This window comes from Aphelocoma coerulescens, chromosome 6, assembly GCF_041296385.1.
Source record: "Aphelocoma coerulescens isolate FSJ_1873_10779 chromosome 6, UR_Acoe_1.0, whole genome shotgun sequence".
Taxonomy (NCBI): domain Eukaryota; kingdom Metazoa; phylum Chordata; class Aves; order Passeriformes; family Corvidae; genus Aphelocoma; species Aphelocoma coerulescens.
This window is the reverse complement of record NC_091020.1, coordinates 9,852,463-9,869,081: the sequence shown is the minus strand read 5'-3', so window position 1 is coordinate 9,869,081 and position 16,619 is coordinate 9,852,463. Positions and strand designations below refer to the sequence as shown.

Below are 16,619 nucleotides of genomic sequence, written 5' to 3'. Positions count from 1 at the left end.
TGTGTTTGAAAATTGGAGTAAAGGTAGTAGGCTTTTGTGATTAGCTTGATAATTCTTTCCTCACTGCCTTTGTGCCTTTCGAGGTGGCCCCTTAAGTAAATGCTATTTATTGATTTTTGTTTTGCAATACATAAAAACATAAAATTAAGGAGATATGAGCATCCAGAGGCTGCTACAAACAAAAGAAGTTAAAAGTTCTAGAGAACACTGACCTTTTGAGTAGAAAAGAAAGATAAAGGTAAAAGGTCAAAGATACACAAACGTGCCATGCATGTTTTGTTGAAGAATACTCATTCCCCAAACCCTTATTTTTGAGGACTATTTAAACAACTAAACTGCCTCAATTATACCTCCTGTCAAGAAAGATATTGTTCCACATATTTCAGCATATTAAAATACCTCACAATATTAGAACGGCATCATTGTGGCTTTTTTTACAAAAACTATTTAGTTTGCAGAAAATTTTCCACAAGTATCATTACCAATGAAAATCTATGTTGGGACTGAGACCTTCAGATAAACAGAAGTGGATAAAACCATACAGGACCTAAGATGAAAGCAAGGTAACTAGTCAAAGAAATATCGTAATAGCCTGATTTCCATCAGATTAACTGCTGGTAGATTTGATTTGCTAGGACCAGATGATAAAAATACACATGTAAGAAATATTTAAAATACAAAGCTACCAGTATTATTTTCTCATCTTTACAAAAGCCTTACTCAAAAAAGATGAAGTTTTACAACAAAAACCTGGAGGCTGACTGCACGTTCATAGACAAAAACGGGATATTGTCACTGTTTTGGACAACAGCCAAAGACTGACTGTGTGTTTTCGTACTGTGGGAGACAGGGTGTTGAAAAGGTGTCATTCTTAAGTTTCCTGTGTAAAGTAATCTACTTTATTTTATTACCATGTAAGTAATCTGCTAGTGCCAGGAAAATGTCTTTCACTCTCCACCACAAGTGGTTATATTAGCAATAGACTTTAACAGAAGCTGCACTTCCTCTTGCCTTTAAGACAAGTGGGATATTTCTCATTTGTCAGCATCATTAACAATTCAGGTTCACTGTCTGTTAACCAAAAAAAACCAGTCAGTCACTCACTCCAAGAAGTCATACTGGAGCACACAAGTCATCACTAGATCACGACATGTTCCAAGGCTGCTCAAAACTATAAGCTACACAAGGAGCTCCAGAAGAAGCCAGGTGGCACACAACCCCACAAGACACCTTTAGACCAATAGCTCAATTCTGACTGCATTTACTTCATCACTGTTTATACAGGATCCCTCCAGAAGAGCAAACATTTAACCTTCCTGCAAACATAAACGGCAGCAAGTACTTTTTGTCAGGACTGAACCTATGGCGCCAGACCTACCTACTCCCTCCCCACCCCAAGCCACATTGTGCACATTTTATCTGCTCCTGTAGTGTGAGCTACATCCTTTATGTGGTATCAGCAGTGTATTTCTGTTAGGTTCAAAGGAGCTGCCAATCAGATCCAATCAATAGCTGATCTCCTCAGTATTTTCATACCTCAGGAAAATGAAAGCTGCCTTTACACATTTCTATAGATATAGTGTCTCAGAAGAAAAGTTCGAACACCTGCTTTGGATGTGAGCATTGTAATTTAAACAAAACTCTTGAGAGATGTTAACCACATGACAGCACTGATTTTTATATCCAAATCTAGAATTTCAGTTCTTGAAAAGGCAAAGGATTTTCAAGATTGTTTTAATATTTCCCTTTTGCACACACCCCAAGAATACACTTCAGCTGTAAGTGAAAAGGATAAGCTCTTCTATCTAGAAGTCGAGAGCTTTAAGATTTTTTAAGAGCTAAAGCTCCCTTAAGGAAACATAACCTTCAGACTTGGGCCAAACTGCCTCTGTACACTGGTCAACAGCATTACAAAGATCACAGATGGTTCACTGCCCACACTTGCTCCTTGTTGTGGCCACAGAAGGAACACACCTACCAACTTCTTTGCAGAGCTGCATGAACATCAGCCAAGCAAACACTCTTTCACAGCTATTCCAGCTAAGCAGTAAAGTTGTTAATTTACTAGGGCACTGCAGGAAATCAAGACAAAAAATTCAGATGATTTTAAATGAGTCAGAACTACAGTGAATCTTATGGAAACAGAACCAAAGTTTTCAAGTCTTTTGGCATTTACCTAGGAAAAAATTAAGATATGATACATAAAGAAAAGTAGCATTAGCTTTTTAATACATAATCCTTTACATTTCAATGGTTTAGATGGATGTTAGTTTAGCAAACCGGTTAAGCTTTAACAGGGAACAGGTGATACTGAGCAACTACCAACACAGCTGACCGAGACAAAGGTGCCTTTTAGATGCAAATTTCCTTATTTCAAAGAGGTAGCTTTCCTCTTAGACTTTAGGGCAGAAATGCATTTTGGCTATTTATTAAAAATAAATAGACTGATTATACTTCAAAAAATTGTAGATCACAATTTCTATCCCACTATGCCCGAAAAAGTTAAAGGAAATCATTACAATTGAACAAAGTGTGAATGAAGTTTACTAACTAAGTGCCAGAAACACTGACTTGGCCCGTACCCTTTTCCATGGTAATTCAGCTGTCTGAAAACACCTCAAGCAAAATCAAAAAACTCAAGGTATGATGTAATAAGTCATCCTGGGTCTCCCTCTACTGTTCCAAGTCGTAGTGTGTAGCAGCAGGGCACAGCAGCATAACCATTGATAAAAACCTTCTTGTACCTTTGTTCTCACTCAAAGCACATCATTTTCTTCACGGTTTTTGTTAGAGGCAATACCTCAGTTATTATCTGTACTGTGCTATGATTGCTGTATACCTCCATTAAGCTGCCTTTAATTCAGTAACTTTTACAAATGTTTTTATTACTTGCAATACTACATAGTCCTGCCCATGTAACTTTCAAAGCTCCTGAAGTATGAAGAATTAAGGATGGAAACTAAAGAGATTTATCTATTTATTCATTTGTCTTCATGCAGAAGCTGCTCCAATCGGAAGTAGAACTATAAATTGCTTCTTTCTGCAATATAATGCAGAAAGAGTAGAGATTAAAGAAATGGTCACCTCATAGTTTAACACCTTGTGTACTGGAACTGTAATCCTGTTTGCAAATGCAATTTTTTCTGTGTCTACCAAATGTTGCAAGTTCTATACTTGATTTTCACTAGAATAGAAACAATAGGACTGCTGTACACAAGGCAAATATTGGCTACTAACATATTAGCATATTTTTTATCCAGAAAACCAGCTGAGCTGCTGTACAAAGCTAAAATCACAATAACCTTCAAAAAATATTTTAGAAAACACTAGCAGGAAGTTTTCACATAGAACAGAAGTGGCAGTGCCAATGTTAGAAACCTACCTTTTTAATGAGAGTTCTGTTTAATGCCCCAACACACAAATTAAAGTAGCTCTGAAGAGTGTGTTTTGTAACCTGCCCTTATTCCATGTCAAGTGACATCCTTTACAGAAAGACAATTACTGCTCTGTGTGACTCGTGGTACTTCAAGTGCACATGCACCTGAATTCTACATTTTGTAAAAACATGGAAGAGGAACATTAGAGGTGAAGAAACACAGGGAACTTGCTATCCATTCCATATCAAAGTACTCTATGTATCCAGCTAATGATTTGAGTAACTCCAGATTTAACTTGCTTGTGCAAGGAAGCACATGGAATATAAATAATCAGCTACTGCAGTATTAAGCATATGACAGGAAATGAGTAAATACATATTGGTTTTGCCCTTCCCATAAATTTCACATTAAAATCTGCTTATATGAGCTTACTTTAAAAGATTTTAAAATTAGCAGATAAAGCAGAAAACCCAAAAATCTATTCACCAAACATGTGATCCATTATCTTTCTCCAGAGATTAGTAACCTTTACAACAGACCAGAGAGAAAGGAATTAAAAAAGCAGTACAGTTTGTTCTGTCTAGGCTCAAGTTCTGAGTTACCTGACATTGCTTTGCAGGAGTTATACCTATGTTAACATTACAGATATATAGAAAAACTTGATTTTGCAGGCAAAACTAACATACCATCTGAATGAATGGCAGTTCAGGAGCCATGTGCTCATAATAGACCTCAAGGGAGGTATGGCAACATTTCATGCTAACCATTATGAAACACTGGAGCAGAAGAAAAGCTTGAGATAAATAAAAGATGTAAAACTAAACTGCTAAGACATCATATTTGTCAGCACAAATCTAAATAGCAACAAATGGAGATTTAGTTTATATGATGGAAATTAAACTTAAAAATAATTGAAGGCATCTTTTCCAAAACATAGATAGTAAGGTATTCAGAGACAAGTGAGAATCAAAATATTAATGTGTTTTTCTCAACAGAAACCTGTACAACATTACAATATATTAAACAATATATTACGAACTTCAGCTGCCAGCAGAAAAACTAAGCAGAAAACGGAACAGTCTGATCACAGTGAGGAAAAATTAGTAAATGATGGGCATGGATGGAAAGTTTCACAAAATGAGCAAGTGCAAGAATTTGATTTGATGAAGGTGAAAAGAAAAACATCCAAAACAGTGTCCACCTAAATTGCATTCCTCATTAAAAAAGGCAAATATAGAAGAGGGAAGATGTAACATCATAAGAATTAAGAACTGTGCAGTCATACTGTGTAGTTTTTAATTCCTTCATACATTATGATGTTACTTGATGCTTCTTTCTCAATATGGCAAACAAGTAAGTTTTACTTTACCAGCTCTCAAGCAAGTTAAGATTCTAATCCCAAATGGGAACCAGCTGTCAAGTCCCTTTACCTACGCTTATCCCTTTAACTTGGGAAACACAGTGTTTAAAAAACAAGCACTTACATTTTATATCCAGGTAAGTTTAAAGTATAAAGTTCTGATCCTGGAAGCTATTTTATGCAGCTCCCTTCTCCAGGTAGCCCTGAAGGGACATGCTGTTTATTGGGCACCTCAGCTTTCCTTGGAGCATGTAAACATGGAGAAGGAAGCTGTCCATCAGGATATTCTCCACTGCTGAGCACTGCAAGGCCACTTACACTGTACTGCTGGATAGAATGGTGGTGTTATGCAAGGTTTTTCCTTTCCAAACAGAGCCCAGCTTCTTAAGACTATAAATATTAAAAAAAAAAAAAAAAAAAAAGAAAGCCCCTTAAAAATGTCTTGAATCACATTTACCTTTCAAAAAAGAAAATTTCACTCTTGCAGCCAACATCAGTATCTTAGAAAGATGTGGGGAAACTTTAACCAAATAGGTCAAACCCTATTCTTCCAAATTCTCAATAGCTCATCTTATATAAATCAAAATACAGTTTAGTGGGGACTGAAGCTGTTCCAATATAAAAGTTATCTAGGCTTTTCCACATTACATTGGATTTCCAGTCTAGTTCCAGGCTCCACAACAGAAATTTGTCACCATGCTTCACACTAACAGTACTCATGGTACTTAGAGTACTTAGAGTCCTGTGCCATTATTCTAAAATTTAAATACTGACTTCTCAGCTCGAGAATTAGATGTCAAGAGCAGAACTACTGGCAGAAGGCTTGCCACTGATCTTTAGGATTAGGACTGTTTTACAAGCATTGATACAATGAGGGGTTTGATCTGGACTGAGCTTACTGTAGGAATGAAGGCCTCATGCCAGAAAAGAGCTCTGCCTGCTGGGGTTCCACTGCTGGACACAGGAAGGCCGGGGAACAGCTCAACTGCAAAGTCTGTATTCCCAACAGGTCCATTAGAATCCATGCAGTTACAGAGCTAATAAAGCCACCTTCCTCCATCTCATCTCAATTTTATGCTCTTTTATGATCTAGGGTCGGAAAACAGAAAAAACCAAACAAGTCTAAGTTCAAGAAACTTCACTGCTTTAAACAAGTTGATCTGACATTCTCAGCAAAAAAGCACAATCGTATCTACACTGGCATATTCCCAAAGAACTCATGCCAACCCCAGTATTTATTTTCTTTGTTTGTTGACTAATTCCACCTTACTTGGCATTTCAGAAATTTTTATAACCAAATATAGCCACAGGTCAAATTATATTACCTACTCTTCATCTGCCATCATCCAATTTGTTGGATGAAGACTTGCTGAAAGACTGACTTCAGACATATTAAGTATACAGCATGAAAATAACTGAAATAAAATCTGCTGGCAAAACATGTCTGTAATGTATTTGACAACCATTCCTTTTATCTGAACTGACCCGTTAAAGTAGCTTACGCATGAAGCTACGGATAGTATTTGTTATTCCAAGAGAACTTCTGCTCATTCCTCTATCACTAATTTCTATGGATTCTTTTAATCCAACAGAACCTGCAAAAGCCTACATAACTTCAATTTTTCATCATCTTCAACACAAAATTAATGAACTGCAGCTCCATTAGACCTCGCTGTTTTTGTTCCTAGGAATGAGTAAATTGAATATGCTCTGAAAAAGGATAAACATTCAAGACAAGAAGTATTTTACTGATTACTTTGGAAAATAATCTAAGACTTCCTATATTTCTTGAAGAAAATCAAGTCTGATAGGAAGAAAAACTGTATCAGTTTATTAGAAAAGCAGATTCCAGGAGTTTCTCCTTAAGAATAAATACTGCCCATGCTCTGTAATTTCTGGCCTATATTCATTCAGATGTGAGGACCTTACAAGTTTGTATAACTAGCTCAGTTCCAAACAATACTTAATGTATTTGTCCTCCTCATATTTTTAAGAAGCTGGGAATAAATTATCATGTTTTTTTCACGGGAACTGAGGCAATGAAAGGTTAAGTAACTTACTTTTGCTTGCACAGTAAATTGAACCAAGTGTAGAATTCACTGAGTGAATCTTACATACTCATACCTTAAACATTCCACTGCCATTTCCTGGTGCATAATCCTTCAGCTTTTTGATAGGATACAAATCTACCCTTTTCACCTCAGCTTTAACAGTCATCATCCCTGGTTATATCATTTCTATATCTACAATTCTCTCTTCCTGCAATATAAGATTTATTGTCCTCCTCCGCTTTTATTCCTTACTTGAGGTCTCAGGTGCTGGTTTACAAGCACAAAATAATCAAATGATTCAAAGTCAGGATTAACACAGGGCATCTGATGTGACTATTTCTTTTTTGTTTGTTTAGTTCCTGAACCTCATACACTGTTTGAAGGAGGTTCTCTCTTACCTTATATTGTGCAGAATACAGCCACACAATCAAGCCTTAGTTTTCAAAACGTTAAGAATTACTTTAAGTCCTGAGACAGTGCCCTATATTCTGTTGTGACTTTACAATTCACTCAGGGAGACAAAAGATGAGTGTTCCGTCAAATAACAGACTTTTTTTTCTTTTAGTTAGCAGGCCCATTAATTTCTTTAACTTAAATAACCTTCACTGAATTAGTCATCTAATAAACAAGAATAAATTACACCTAAAACTGAATACATTAATGGACTTGCACTACAAGCATGGGTTCAGTGTAGGTGAGGAGTAAAGTAAATAGGGAGAACAGAACAGTGAAGGAGAGTGGCTTCTAATTTCATCCTTCACCTATTCATCTATTACTTTCATGAGGTTTTTGGTCACATGGGGAAGAAGCTCAATTTCTGCTTATGTAGCCCAATGTTACATTGATGTAAATGCCACAATGATAATGTAGCCCTAAAACCTCATGTGAACACATAGCATCCTCTGATCAAGAAAGCTGATCTCTAATGATAACAGAGCAATCTAAGAGCATACATTATGTAGATTGCCATTTAGTGTTCCTTTACTAAACCAAAGAAAAACACCAGGCTTATCTGAAAACTAGTAAGACAAAAGAAACCAGGAAAAGCTTTTACAAATTCCATGGTGATTTTAACTCAGTTAGGCAGAAGGCCACAATATACTTGTCCTTCTGAAACCAGAAAATCTCTCACTAATGATATGCAGAGACCCTACCTTACCAGTACTTCAAAATAAGCTAACCTTCAACATACTGGCTTTCAAGGGAAAAAAACAGAAGAGATGAAGTAGAACAGGTAAGTTAGATGGCATCTTGCCAACATTGATAAGATTAGACAATAAATAATAATCACGAAGAACTTGACACAGTGTTTTCAAAAATTGTTCAAGTGTGTTCAAGAAGGGACAATTTAATTAAAACAGAAAACATTTCTTTTTCTGACCTATTGTCACATTCTGAGATTCCTCTGCATGAGCTATACAACAGTGATTTTGTGCTGGATCTCTACATCCAGAGGGCACCATGAACAATCTTGAGGTCTGTGAAAGATGACCAAGAAAAGATATCACATATACATCTTTACATCCAGCATAACCAGCAATTTTTTTTTCCCCCCAGGAAATCCATAATGTGTTGAAAAATACCACCCAATGTACCCCTGGACTTTTCTGATAAACAACACCAATTTCAATTGTACCAACAAACTTGAATGGCAATTCTTAATGCTTTGTATTGGGGCTTCACCCACCAACATATTTCACAGAAGATTTAAACATTCAAACATATTTTAACAATTTTGGTTTCCATAAGCACTCTTCCAAAGTGAAAGAGGTGAAAGTTGGTTTTGCTAATAGAAAGGCAAACAAAAGCACTACAGGAGACTAGTATTCTCTAGTTCATAAGAGCTTAAATGTTTGTTATTTAAACAATACAAAATACGTTTATGTCAACAACTTCTGATTGTCAATTGAGTATTAAACCAAGAAAAAACCGGTTTGCAGCCTCTGATGCTGTGATTCCAGGCTGGAAAGTTCTTGGGTATAATTTTCAGCCAGACAGCCAAGGACACCAAGAGTTGCAAAAACGATCCATTTCAATTGTAAATGTTACTTTCAAACAATTCTTATTTCACTCCTGGCAAATCACTTTCTACTATCTGTTATTTGCTATGCTCACTGAAATAGACAGCAATTTTCTAAACATAATTTCCATGAAATAAACTGACAGAAGTACGTTCTTTCCTTCCTAACCTTATTTAAGAGAACAAAGGTGGCATGCTCACAGGGCATCTGTGGAAGTTTTTATGCCTGTATATCTGTCAGCTTTTCCAACTAGCTTTTTCATCAGCTAATTTCAAACACATTTAACAGAGAGATGAGAATCCCAAATATTTCAGGATTGGGTAACTACATCAGGCCCTCTTTTGTCTTTTAAATTAGAAATTAGGAAATACCAATCAAAAGCTAAAGATTATGACACAAACCAGCTACTTACACAAATTCTCACTGATACAGGAACTGAGAAAGGAGAAGCCTTCACACTGACCCACAAAAGCCTCTATCATGAAGGGCCACGTTGAGGGATAGGTCACTGCAGATTAATTTGTTACTGACTTCAGAAAGCTTTGGGTCAGACCTGCAGGCTCCAGAGGGAGTTACTTTTTGTCCTATCCATCTGATAACCAGAAGTGGCATTACACTTCTTCCTGTAAGTGTTATTAAAAAGCATATTTAATATTTATCAGTTAGATTATCTGGCAATACTCATTAGCAATATATTGATAGTAACAGTACTGAAACATGGCACTGAGAATTCTATAGACTATCTATCTATAGACTGCCTGACCAAGAGATGAGGGCATCAGCTCCTGTATACATGAAGAGCTTTTTATATCTGCTCTGTCACAGAGCTGAAGCAACCAGCTGGCAACATCAGTCATCATGCACAGCAACTATATAAACAGATGGAGACAGAAGGTCTTTAAAGCTAATAAACGTAAGTACCACCACTTTTCATGGCAATTAAGTATATTTACTCATGAGGTAGCTACCAGAATTTATTCAATATTTTGATTTCTGCAGCAGAATTCTAAACAAGTTAAAAGCTCAGAAAACTGCTCTGAACCACTTATTGAGGGTTTTTCCAAATACTTTTCACTTAAGAATTAGGAATCCCTGTCAAATTCACATTCTAAACAATGGGCTAATAGATCAATTGCCAGAATTTTGAAATAAGAATGATCTCTTGTTGCAGAAGTCCTGGAAAAGTAAAAAAAAAAAAAAAAAAAAAAATCTGATGCTTGATTAAATAATAAATTTAAATATTATTTTGCTCAGCTACAGATTATTTTTGTAGCAATGCCCCAAGTAAAAAAAACAAGACTCACTTCAGTCTAGTCCCTACTAGGCTAAACCTAGAACTTCCCACTTGCACAATTATGAATTTCACTCCCTACTTTTATAGTGCTATTGACAAGCAAAACCATTACTATTTATAGATGAAAAAAACAATAGCAGCTTATTCCTTGAACTTAGCAAGCAGGAAAAACCTCAATTTAATGCAAAGTAATACATAAAAACATTAAATAATCAGACCACAGGTACCTAAGCATCTCATTAACAAGACAAAGTATTGAAAGGCTTAAAGTCTTTATCTCATAATCTGAATACCTCTTCTTCAATTTTGCAATATTGCAGAAAGCACACCTCAAATTTGCAGTATGTGCAAATTAACTTCTGCAGCCTGCCTGGAAAAACAGCAAATTCATGCTCTTTTTTATCAAGGCAAAAGGAGTAAATGAAGAAAACCTGCAAGTCAGCTCTCCAGATCTGCTATGGCTCAACACAGCCAAAGTTATTTATAGAGAAAAGTCTCTAAACCAATAGATCTCAGTATCGATACCTTATGCTATCAGTAGAAAGGTTTTTAATAAGCTTTGGTCTCTAACTGGTTGTAAACAGATGACTGAAATGAAGATTTCTAGTCAAGTGTTCATTTGGTAAAAGTGCTCATATAGACAGTCACAAAGTAAGGGAATCTTCTGGGATGCACCTCATTCGTGTCCTGCCTGTGACAGCATCGTAACAGGGACAGCCCTCCAGCAACACCGAAGGCAGACAACTGTTCCACACATCCTGGTTCATTCCTGTTACATCATGCACTGGCTTGGCATAAAAAGGGAACAATATAATCAAGAAATATGGCCCTTAGAGTACCAAAATTTATTCACAAATTTGGAATTAAAATTAAGTTCAGATTACATTAATTATTCCTTAGATTCTTTAGTCTGTAGTATCTTTGTTTTATTAAAAAATACATCTTTAAAAGAACAAATGCTGTATCAACATTACCTCCCATTACTCTGAAGACTGAATGCTGGTACATTTTCCTGCAGATAAAGAAACTGCCATCTCTATTTCCACATCCCATGCCAAAACCAATTATACATGAAGATTTTACTTTAAACCATTGGGAAGGTAGAAAATAAACCCTAAGAAACTCAATAATATCTCAAGCTAAACACATGGAAAATAATTAGATTGCTATTTGGTACTATTTTGGTACAGTATCCCACAATATGCAGGCAGCTCCCATACAGGAGGATTTCTCAGAAGTCCTGCACACTTGCTGCTCACGTGCACAGTCTCCATTTAACACAAACACACAGGATTTCAGCCAAGAGGTGTGTCAACAGTACTACACTTAACATTCCTGTCAGATTCATATCCTCCTAGTCACCCAGAAACTAATATCCAACTGTCCAGAGATCTGTTGACTCAGAGGCTGAACAGTTTCTGCAGCAGTATGGGGTAAGAAAATAACCCCAGCTCTCACTTATTTAGTTACACTACCAAGGTCTACATAAAGCAGTACAGCATAATATTTAAGTCCAAGAAAAATGAGCTTTTTTTTGCAATTTCTGGTGAAATGAGGAAGGGAAACATAGATGCTCATATAGGCAATTTAAAGGCAAACAACTTGCTTCAATTTTTATTTGGAATTTATCTCCATCATTCTTTATGCAAAGGGTAAGTAAGAACTGTCAAGTGCTTCACGTGGTGTGGCTCATAGCTTAAAATGAAATTTGCTGAAACAACCATAATTCCATTTGCAGATTATTTCAAAAGCAATTGTCTTCCCAGAAGACAGTTGACCACAGAAAGGAACTGGTGCTCTGTACACATCAGCTTTCCTCCTGAGTGTGCTGTCTAATGGATGCTCAGACTCTGCACTGGAGGCAACCCCAGGGTTACCCCGGATTTGAAGGACTCAGTCAGACAAGGGCAGAGTTATCCAGAGCCCTGGGAGGATCCTTGATTTGCAGCTTCTCTGCTCGTCCTCATCTGCTTTGGTGAGCTGGTAACAAGACCAGGATGCAAGCTGGGAATGGCTATCCTAGTTTCTGAGGGAATTCAGCATCAGAACACCTTGGGAATGTTTTAGCCAAATTGACGAACTTTGATAGGTAACACTAAGCTGGACCTAAACTATTGCTTAATTTCAGTACAAGCATGTCTTCCATTTATGATACCACTATTAATGATGTTAAGACATAGGAAAAAGATTATCCTAATCATCTACATATTCCCAAACAGCTAGTACTTCAAAAAATATAATGGATTAAAGCAAGAAGTATTTGATTCTGGTCTTAGATCCTTTTTTCAATAAAACTTTAAAATCTGATACATAGAAAATTACTCCAATTGCTATGAAATTGATAATATATACCTTAAAACAGTAGATTGCTTTAGGAAGGCACAATACAGTATTTATTATAGCTCTTGTCTATAATAAAAATGATCTGTTAAAATTTATATATAAGATGTTTTAGAAGCAGCCTAGGAAATAGAATCAAGTTGTTTGTCTCCCTCAGTTATACTTCACAGATTTTAAATAGAAACTGATACCTATCATGTACACATAGTTGAAAATGACCTTGCTGCAAAGTCCATGAATCATACAGCCCCTACCACACAGGTATTGAGTTCTCTCTATACAGCTCTCTCTTCAGATGCAGCCCTAAGACCAACACTCAGCATGAAATTAATGATGTTAGTGAAACTTCTGGTGGTGAAAACAAAAAGTTATCTTTTAATCCAGCCAACTGACTTTTTTTTCACTGACCCTACTCAAATGTGAATCTTCTGATGGCAGCCCACATGCTATAAGAGAGTAAAGAAGAAACAGTTCCTCTTTTATTATTGCGATTTCCACTTTCATGCCTGCTAGAACTCATTCTAAGGCATTCCATTTTTAATTTTCTCTGGCAAACTGATTTTGGATTCAACTGCTCACTGCTTAGCATGTAAGAATACTGGAATGGGGGACACAGATAGGGTCATTACTCTTGCCTCCAGAAGGGACTTGAATCAAACAGAAATATGGTACAGACCTGCTGAGTTTGATAAACTGCCTGTAAACTGTACACATGATTTCATTCATAAAAATGTGCAAAATAAAACTCCCTAGTTATCTTCTCTCTTACAATATTTAAAGAGTAAGAAATTTAACATACTGTTTTAGTTATTCTCAGCATTCAACACGCAGCTTGTTGAATATTTTGTTGAAATCCAGTCTTGTTTAGAAGGGAGGGTAGGTATGGTACTGCCATTACTTCGAATGCAACTGTGTGACTGAGCCCCTGGAGAGATCCACGTGGTTCTCACATTGTCATGTCCCAGGCTCAGTCTACAAAGGCATCCACAAACATGTGCTACAAACATAGCCTGACACTGCAAGCAGCTGATAATTAAGTGGGCTCATAAATAAGAGAGAACACAGCTGAAAGCAGGACAGGAGCTAAGCACATTAACCTTAAATCTGAGTCTACATGACTGAACCAACTGGCTAATGACATTCCTTATTTAGCCTTTGCGTTTGTGAAATAGTACTCTAACCTACAGAAAAAGGTGGAAATAATTACCTGATAAGGACTAATTGCCACAATACCTCTTAGCACCTTCTTTCCTATTCATTTACAAAATTTAAGAACTTGTACAGAAATTGAGCTCTAGCTAATGAGAGCCTGCAGATGACAAATCAAGTAGTAGCTCAAGGCTAATAGAACCGCTGAGAACACCACAGTTCTGTGAAATGAAAATTAACACCAAAATAGAAGTTTTCCACAAACCACCTAGAGTATGGACAGAAAACCAAATCAGTAAGCTTGTTTCTGAAGCTCTGTGTCAACATCCAAAGAACAGACTGGCCTAAGAACCAGCTCCTTTCTTGCTTTTTTTTTTTCCATATCACTATCAAGGATCTTTGTTCTCTAGACTACAATTATAAACCATCCTCATTACAGATAAAAACCAGCATTATTAGTGGTCCTTAAGAGAACGTCTTCAGAATCTTAGGACAGCAACATTAAATCAATATAAAAACTGAGAATTAGTTGGCCGAAGAGTTTATGGGAGTTAAAGAATCTGTGACTAATCTCCCTGCTGACAAATACACAGAGAAGTTAAATTACTTTCCCACAAGTCTTGTAGCACAGCTCTTGGATGCCCATAGTGGTTAGAAAGATTTCCATAGCGATAAAGCAACTTCCTGGTTATTCCTGGCTTAAGGGCATTGATCTCCCACAAGCCTATAACCAAAAAAACCCACTATATTTTTCAATTAGCAGCCAAAACTGACAGAAGATGAACAAGCCACTTAATTATTCTGAAAGGAACCTGGTCCAATAGTATAAGAAAATCTCTCCCATGCTCTGAAAGCAGATCTTACACAGTTTAAAGCAATATTCTTAAGAGATGTAGTCAGATGCCTGACCTGCATAAGAAACAGGGAGTTGAGTGGACCAATACCCAGCAAGAGGAAAAACAGCAGAGTAGACAGGGCAGATAAATGTCAAGGTCTTTCCCAACCTCAGTGATTCCACGGTTCTATGAAAGCAGCCATATTAACAGCTTTACTCGAAGCCTCTGTCCCCTCACGGCAGGGCAGTCACTTAAACACACATGGAAAAGCTGAGCTCTCCCAACAGGCTCCTTTCCCTGTGAGTGCTAAACACTGCGTGTGTGAGCACGCCCTCACTTGCACTGTACTTGCGCTAAGAGACGCCTCGTTTATCACGCGGCTGAAGGGCGGCATATGAAGGCTACTTGCCCCGAGTTCTTCACGGGCCGCAGCGCACCCAGACAGCGCGGGGCCGCGCGGCCGGGCCCGGCCCGGCCCTGCGGCAGCGGCCGCACTCACGGCGGGGCGGGCGGCGGGCCCGGCCTCACGAACGGGAAGGGGAAGGAGATGAGGAAGGGGAAGGGGATGGGGAAGGGGCGGTGCGACGGGCCCGCACTGCGCAGGCTCGGCCCAGCCCGACCCCGCCCCGTCCGCCGCGCCCCCTCCCCGTCCGCGAATCCCGCCGGGGGCGGTGTGGGGCGCGGGGCGCAGGCGCGCTCAGGAGGCGCGGAGAGCTCCCGCCCCCCGCGCCCCGCGGGCCCGCGCCGCCCCTCCTGCAGCCCCTGTTTAAAGGCGGCGGCGGCGGCGCCCGCCGCCTCCTGTGACAGCGGCAGCGCCGCTCCGATCCTCGCTTCTGGCGGCCGCCGCCATGTACCGCTACTTGGGGGAGCTGCTGGCGTCCCGCCTGGCTGCCGGCTCCGTGCTGGCGGGCGCGGAGCCGGGCGGGCCGGCAGCGGCCGGGGGGGCAGTGGTGGCGGCGGCTGCATGGGGCGGGGGCCGGTGCCCGCGGCGGCACTACTGCGAGGCGGCGAAGAAGGAGGACGACCCCAACTTCTTCAAGATGGTGGAGGGGTTCTTCGATCGCGGCGCCAGCATCGTGGAGGACAAGCTGGTGGAGGGGCTGCGCACCCGCGAGAGCATGGAGGAGCGGCGCCACCGCGTCCGCGGCATCCTCCGCATCATCAAGCCCTGCAACCATGTGCTCAGCGTCTCCTTCCCCATCAAGCGCGACAACGGCGAGTGGGAAGTGATCGAGGGCTACCGGGCGCAGCACAGCCAGCACCGCACGCCCTGCAAGGGAGGTGAGACCCGCCGCCTCCCCGGGCCCGCGGAGGGCCGCCCCGCCCCGCCGTGCCCCGGCCAGCCTCCCCTGCCCTGCCGGCCCTGTCCCGCCGCGCCCGCTGCCCGCCCGGCCAGCGAAGGCAGGCGGCTGCTTCCCTCTGCCACCCGCGGTATCCGACGCCCGAGGCAAGGCAGGCGCAGGGCGGTTCCTCCGCAGCCCTTCAGCGCTCCGCTGTCCCGGCCCCGCGGGTGATCCCCGGGCCAGCCCCGGTGCCGGCTGTCACGGCTGCCGGTCGGGCCTTCGCCGCACCCACCGCCAGTCTGGCCCTAGGAACGGCGAGGCGAACCCCCGCCTGATTTTAACTCGGTGCGACTCTGACCAGAGAGTGTTTGTAGGGAAACGTGGGAGCACCATGCTAGAAGTGCCTGCTCGAGTCGAGAGCTGGAGGAGCCACTGTCCCTTTACACTCAGCCTGCTGTGTTCGCGAAACCCTAATGCTCACACAGAAAATATCCGTAGAGAAAAATAACAAGTGTTAATAACAAGTTAACTGTGTATCCAGTTACCGGCTGGATACATAGGAAGACAGAAGTGATTTTTTTAGAAGTAGCTAGCTCAGCATAGGTGAGACCAACGACATGCCAAGGGACCGAGAGGGTGATTCCCACTGGAGCTGAGCAGACCTGGGCTCTCGTGGGATTGGCCATGATCTCAGAGGAATCAGACCCCTTTTTAGTCTGGGATAGATGGCATTTCCTTGAAAAACAAATACAGATGTCCTTCAGCATAACTTACTCAAGAGCTCTGATCTTTATGGACATTTAAATATTGGAAACCATTTCAGGTATGTGACTCAAACCAGAGCTTCTGTAGTCTGTAAACACATTTTTTTCAGAGTAAACCAGCTTTATGGTAAATAATGATGGCTA

The 16,619-nt window shown here is 40.1% G+C and overlaps 2 protein-coding genes across 8 annotated transcripts in view; one reads left to right on the top strand and one right to left on the bottom strand.

Moving 5' to 3' along the window:
- Positions 1-14,954, bottom strand: part of SHLD2 (shieldin complex subunit 2) — a 29,958-nt gene extending 15,004 nt beyond the window's left edge. For 3 of the 7 annotated variants that reach the window (XM_069019175.1, XM_069019174.1, XM_069019179.1), the window contains exon 1: positions 14,597-14,952. The gene's annotated coding sequence lies outside the window, so the exon portion shown is untranslated. The other 4 variants (XM_069019176.1, XM_069019180.1, XM_069019178.1 and 1 more) reach the window with 4 other exon arrangements.
- Positions 14,955-15,153: 199 nt separating this feature from the next.
- The window catches only part of GLUD1 (glutamate dehydrogenase 1), a 29,431-nt gene continuing 27,965 nt past the window's right edge, over positions 15,154-16,619 (top strand). The window contains exon 1 of the mRNA XM_069019172.1: positions 15,154-15,709. Within this exon, the coding sequence (XP_068875273.1) occupies positions 15,277-15,709 (433 nt within the window). The 5' untranslated portion in view covers positions 15,154-15,276. The remainder of the gene's footprint in view (positions 15,710-16,619) is intronic.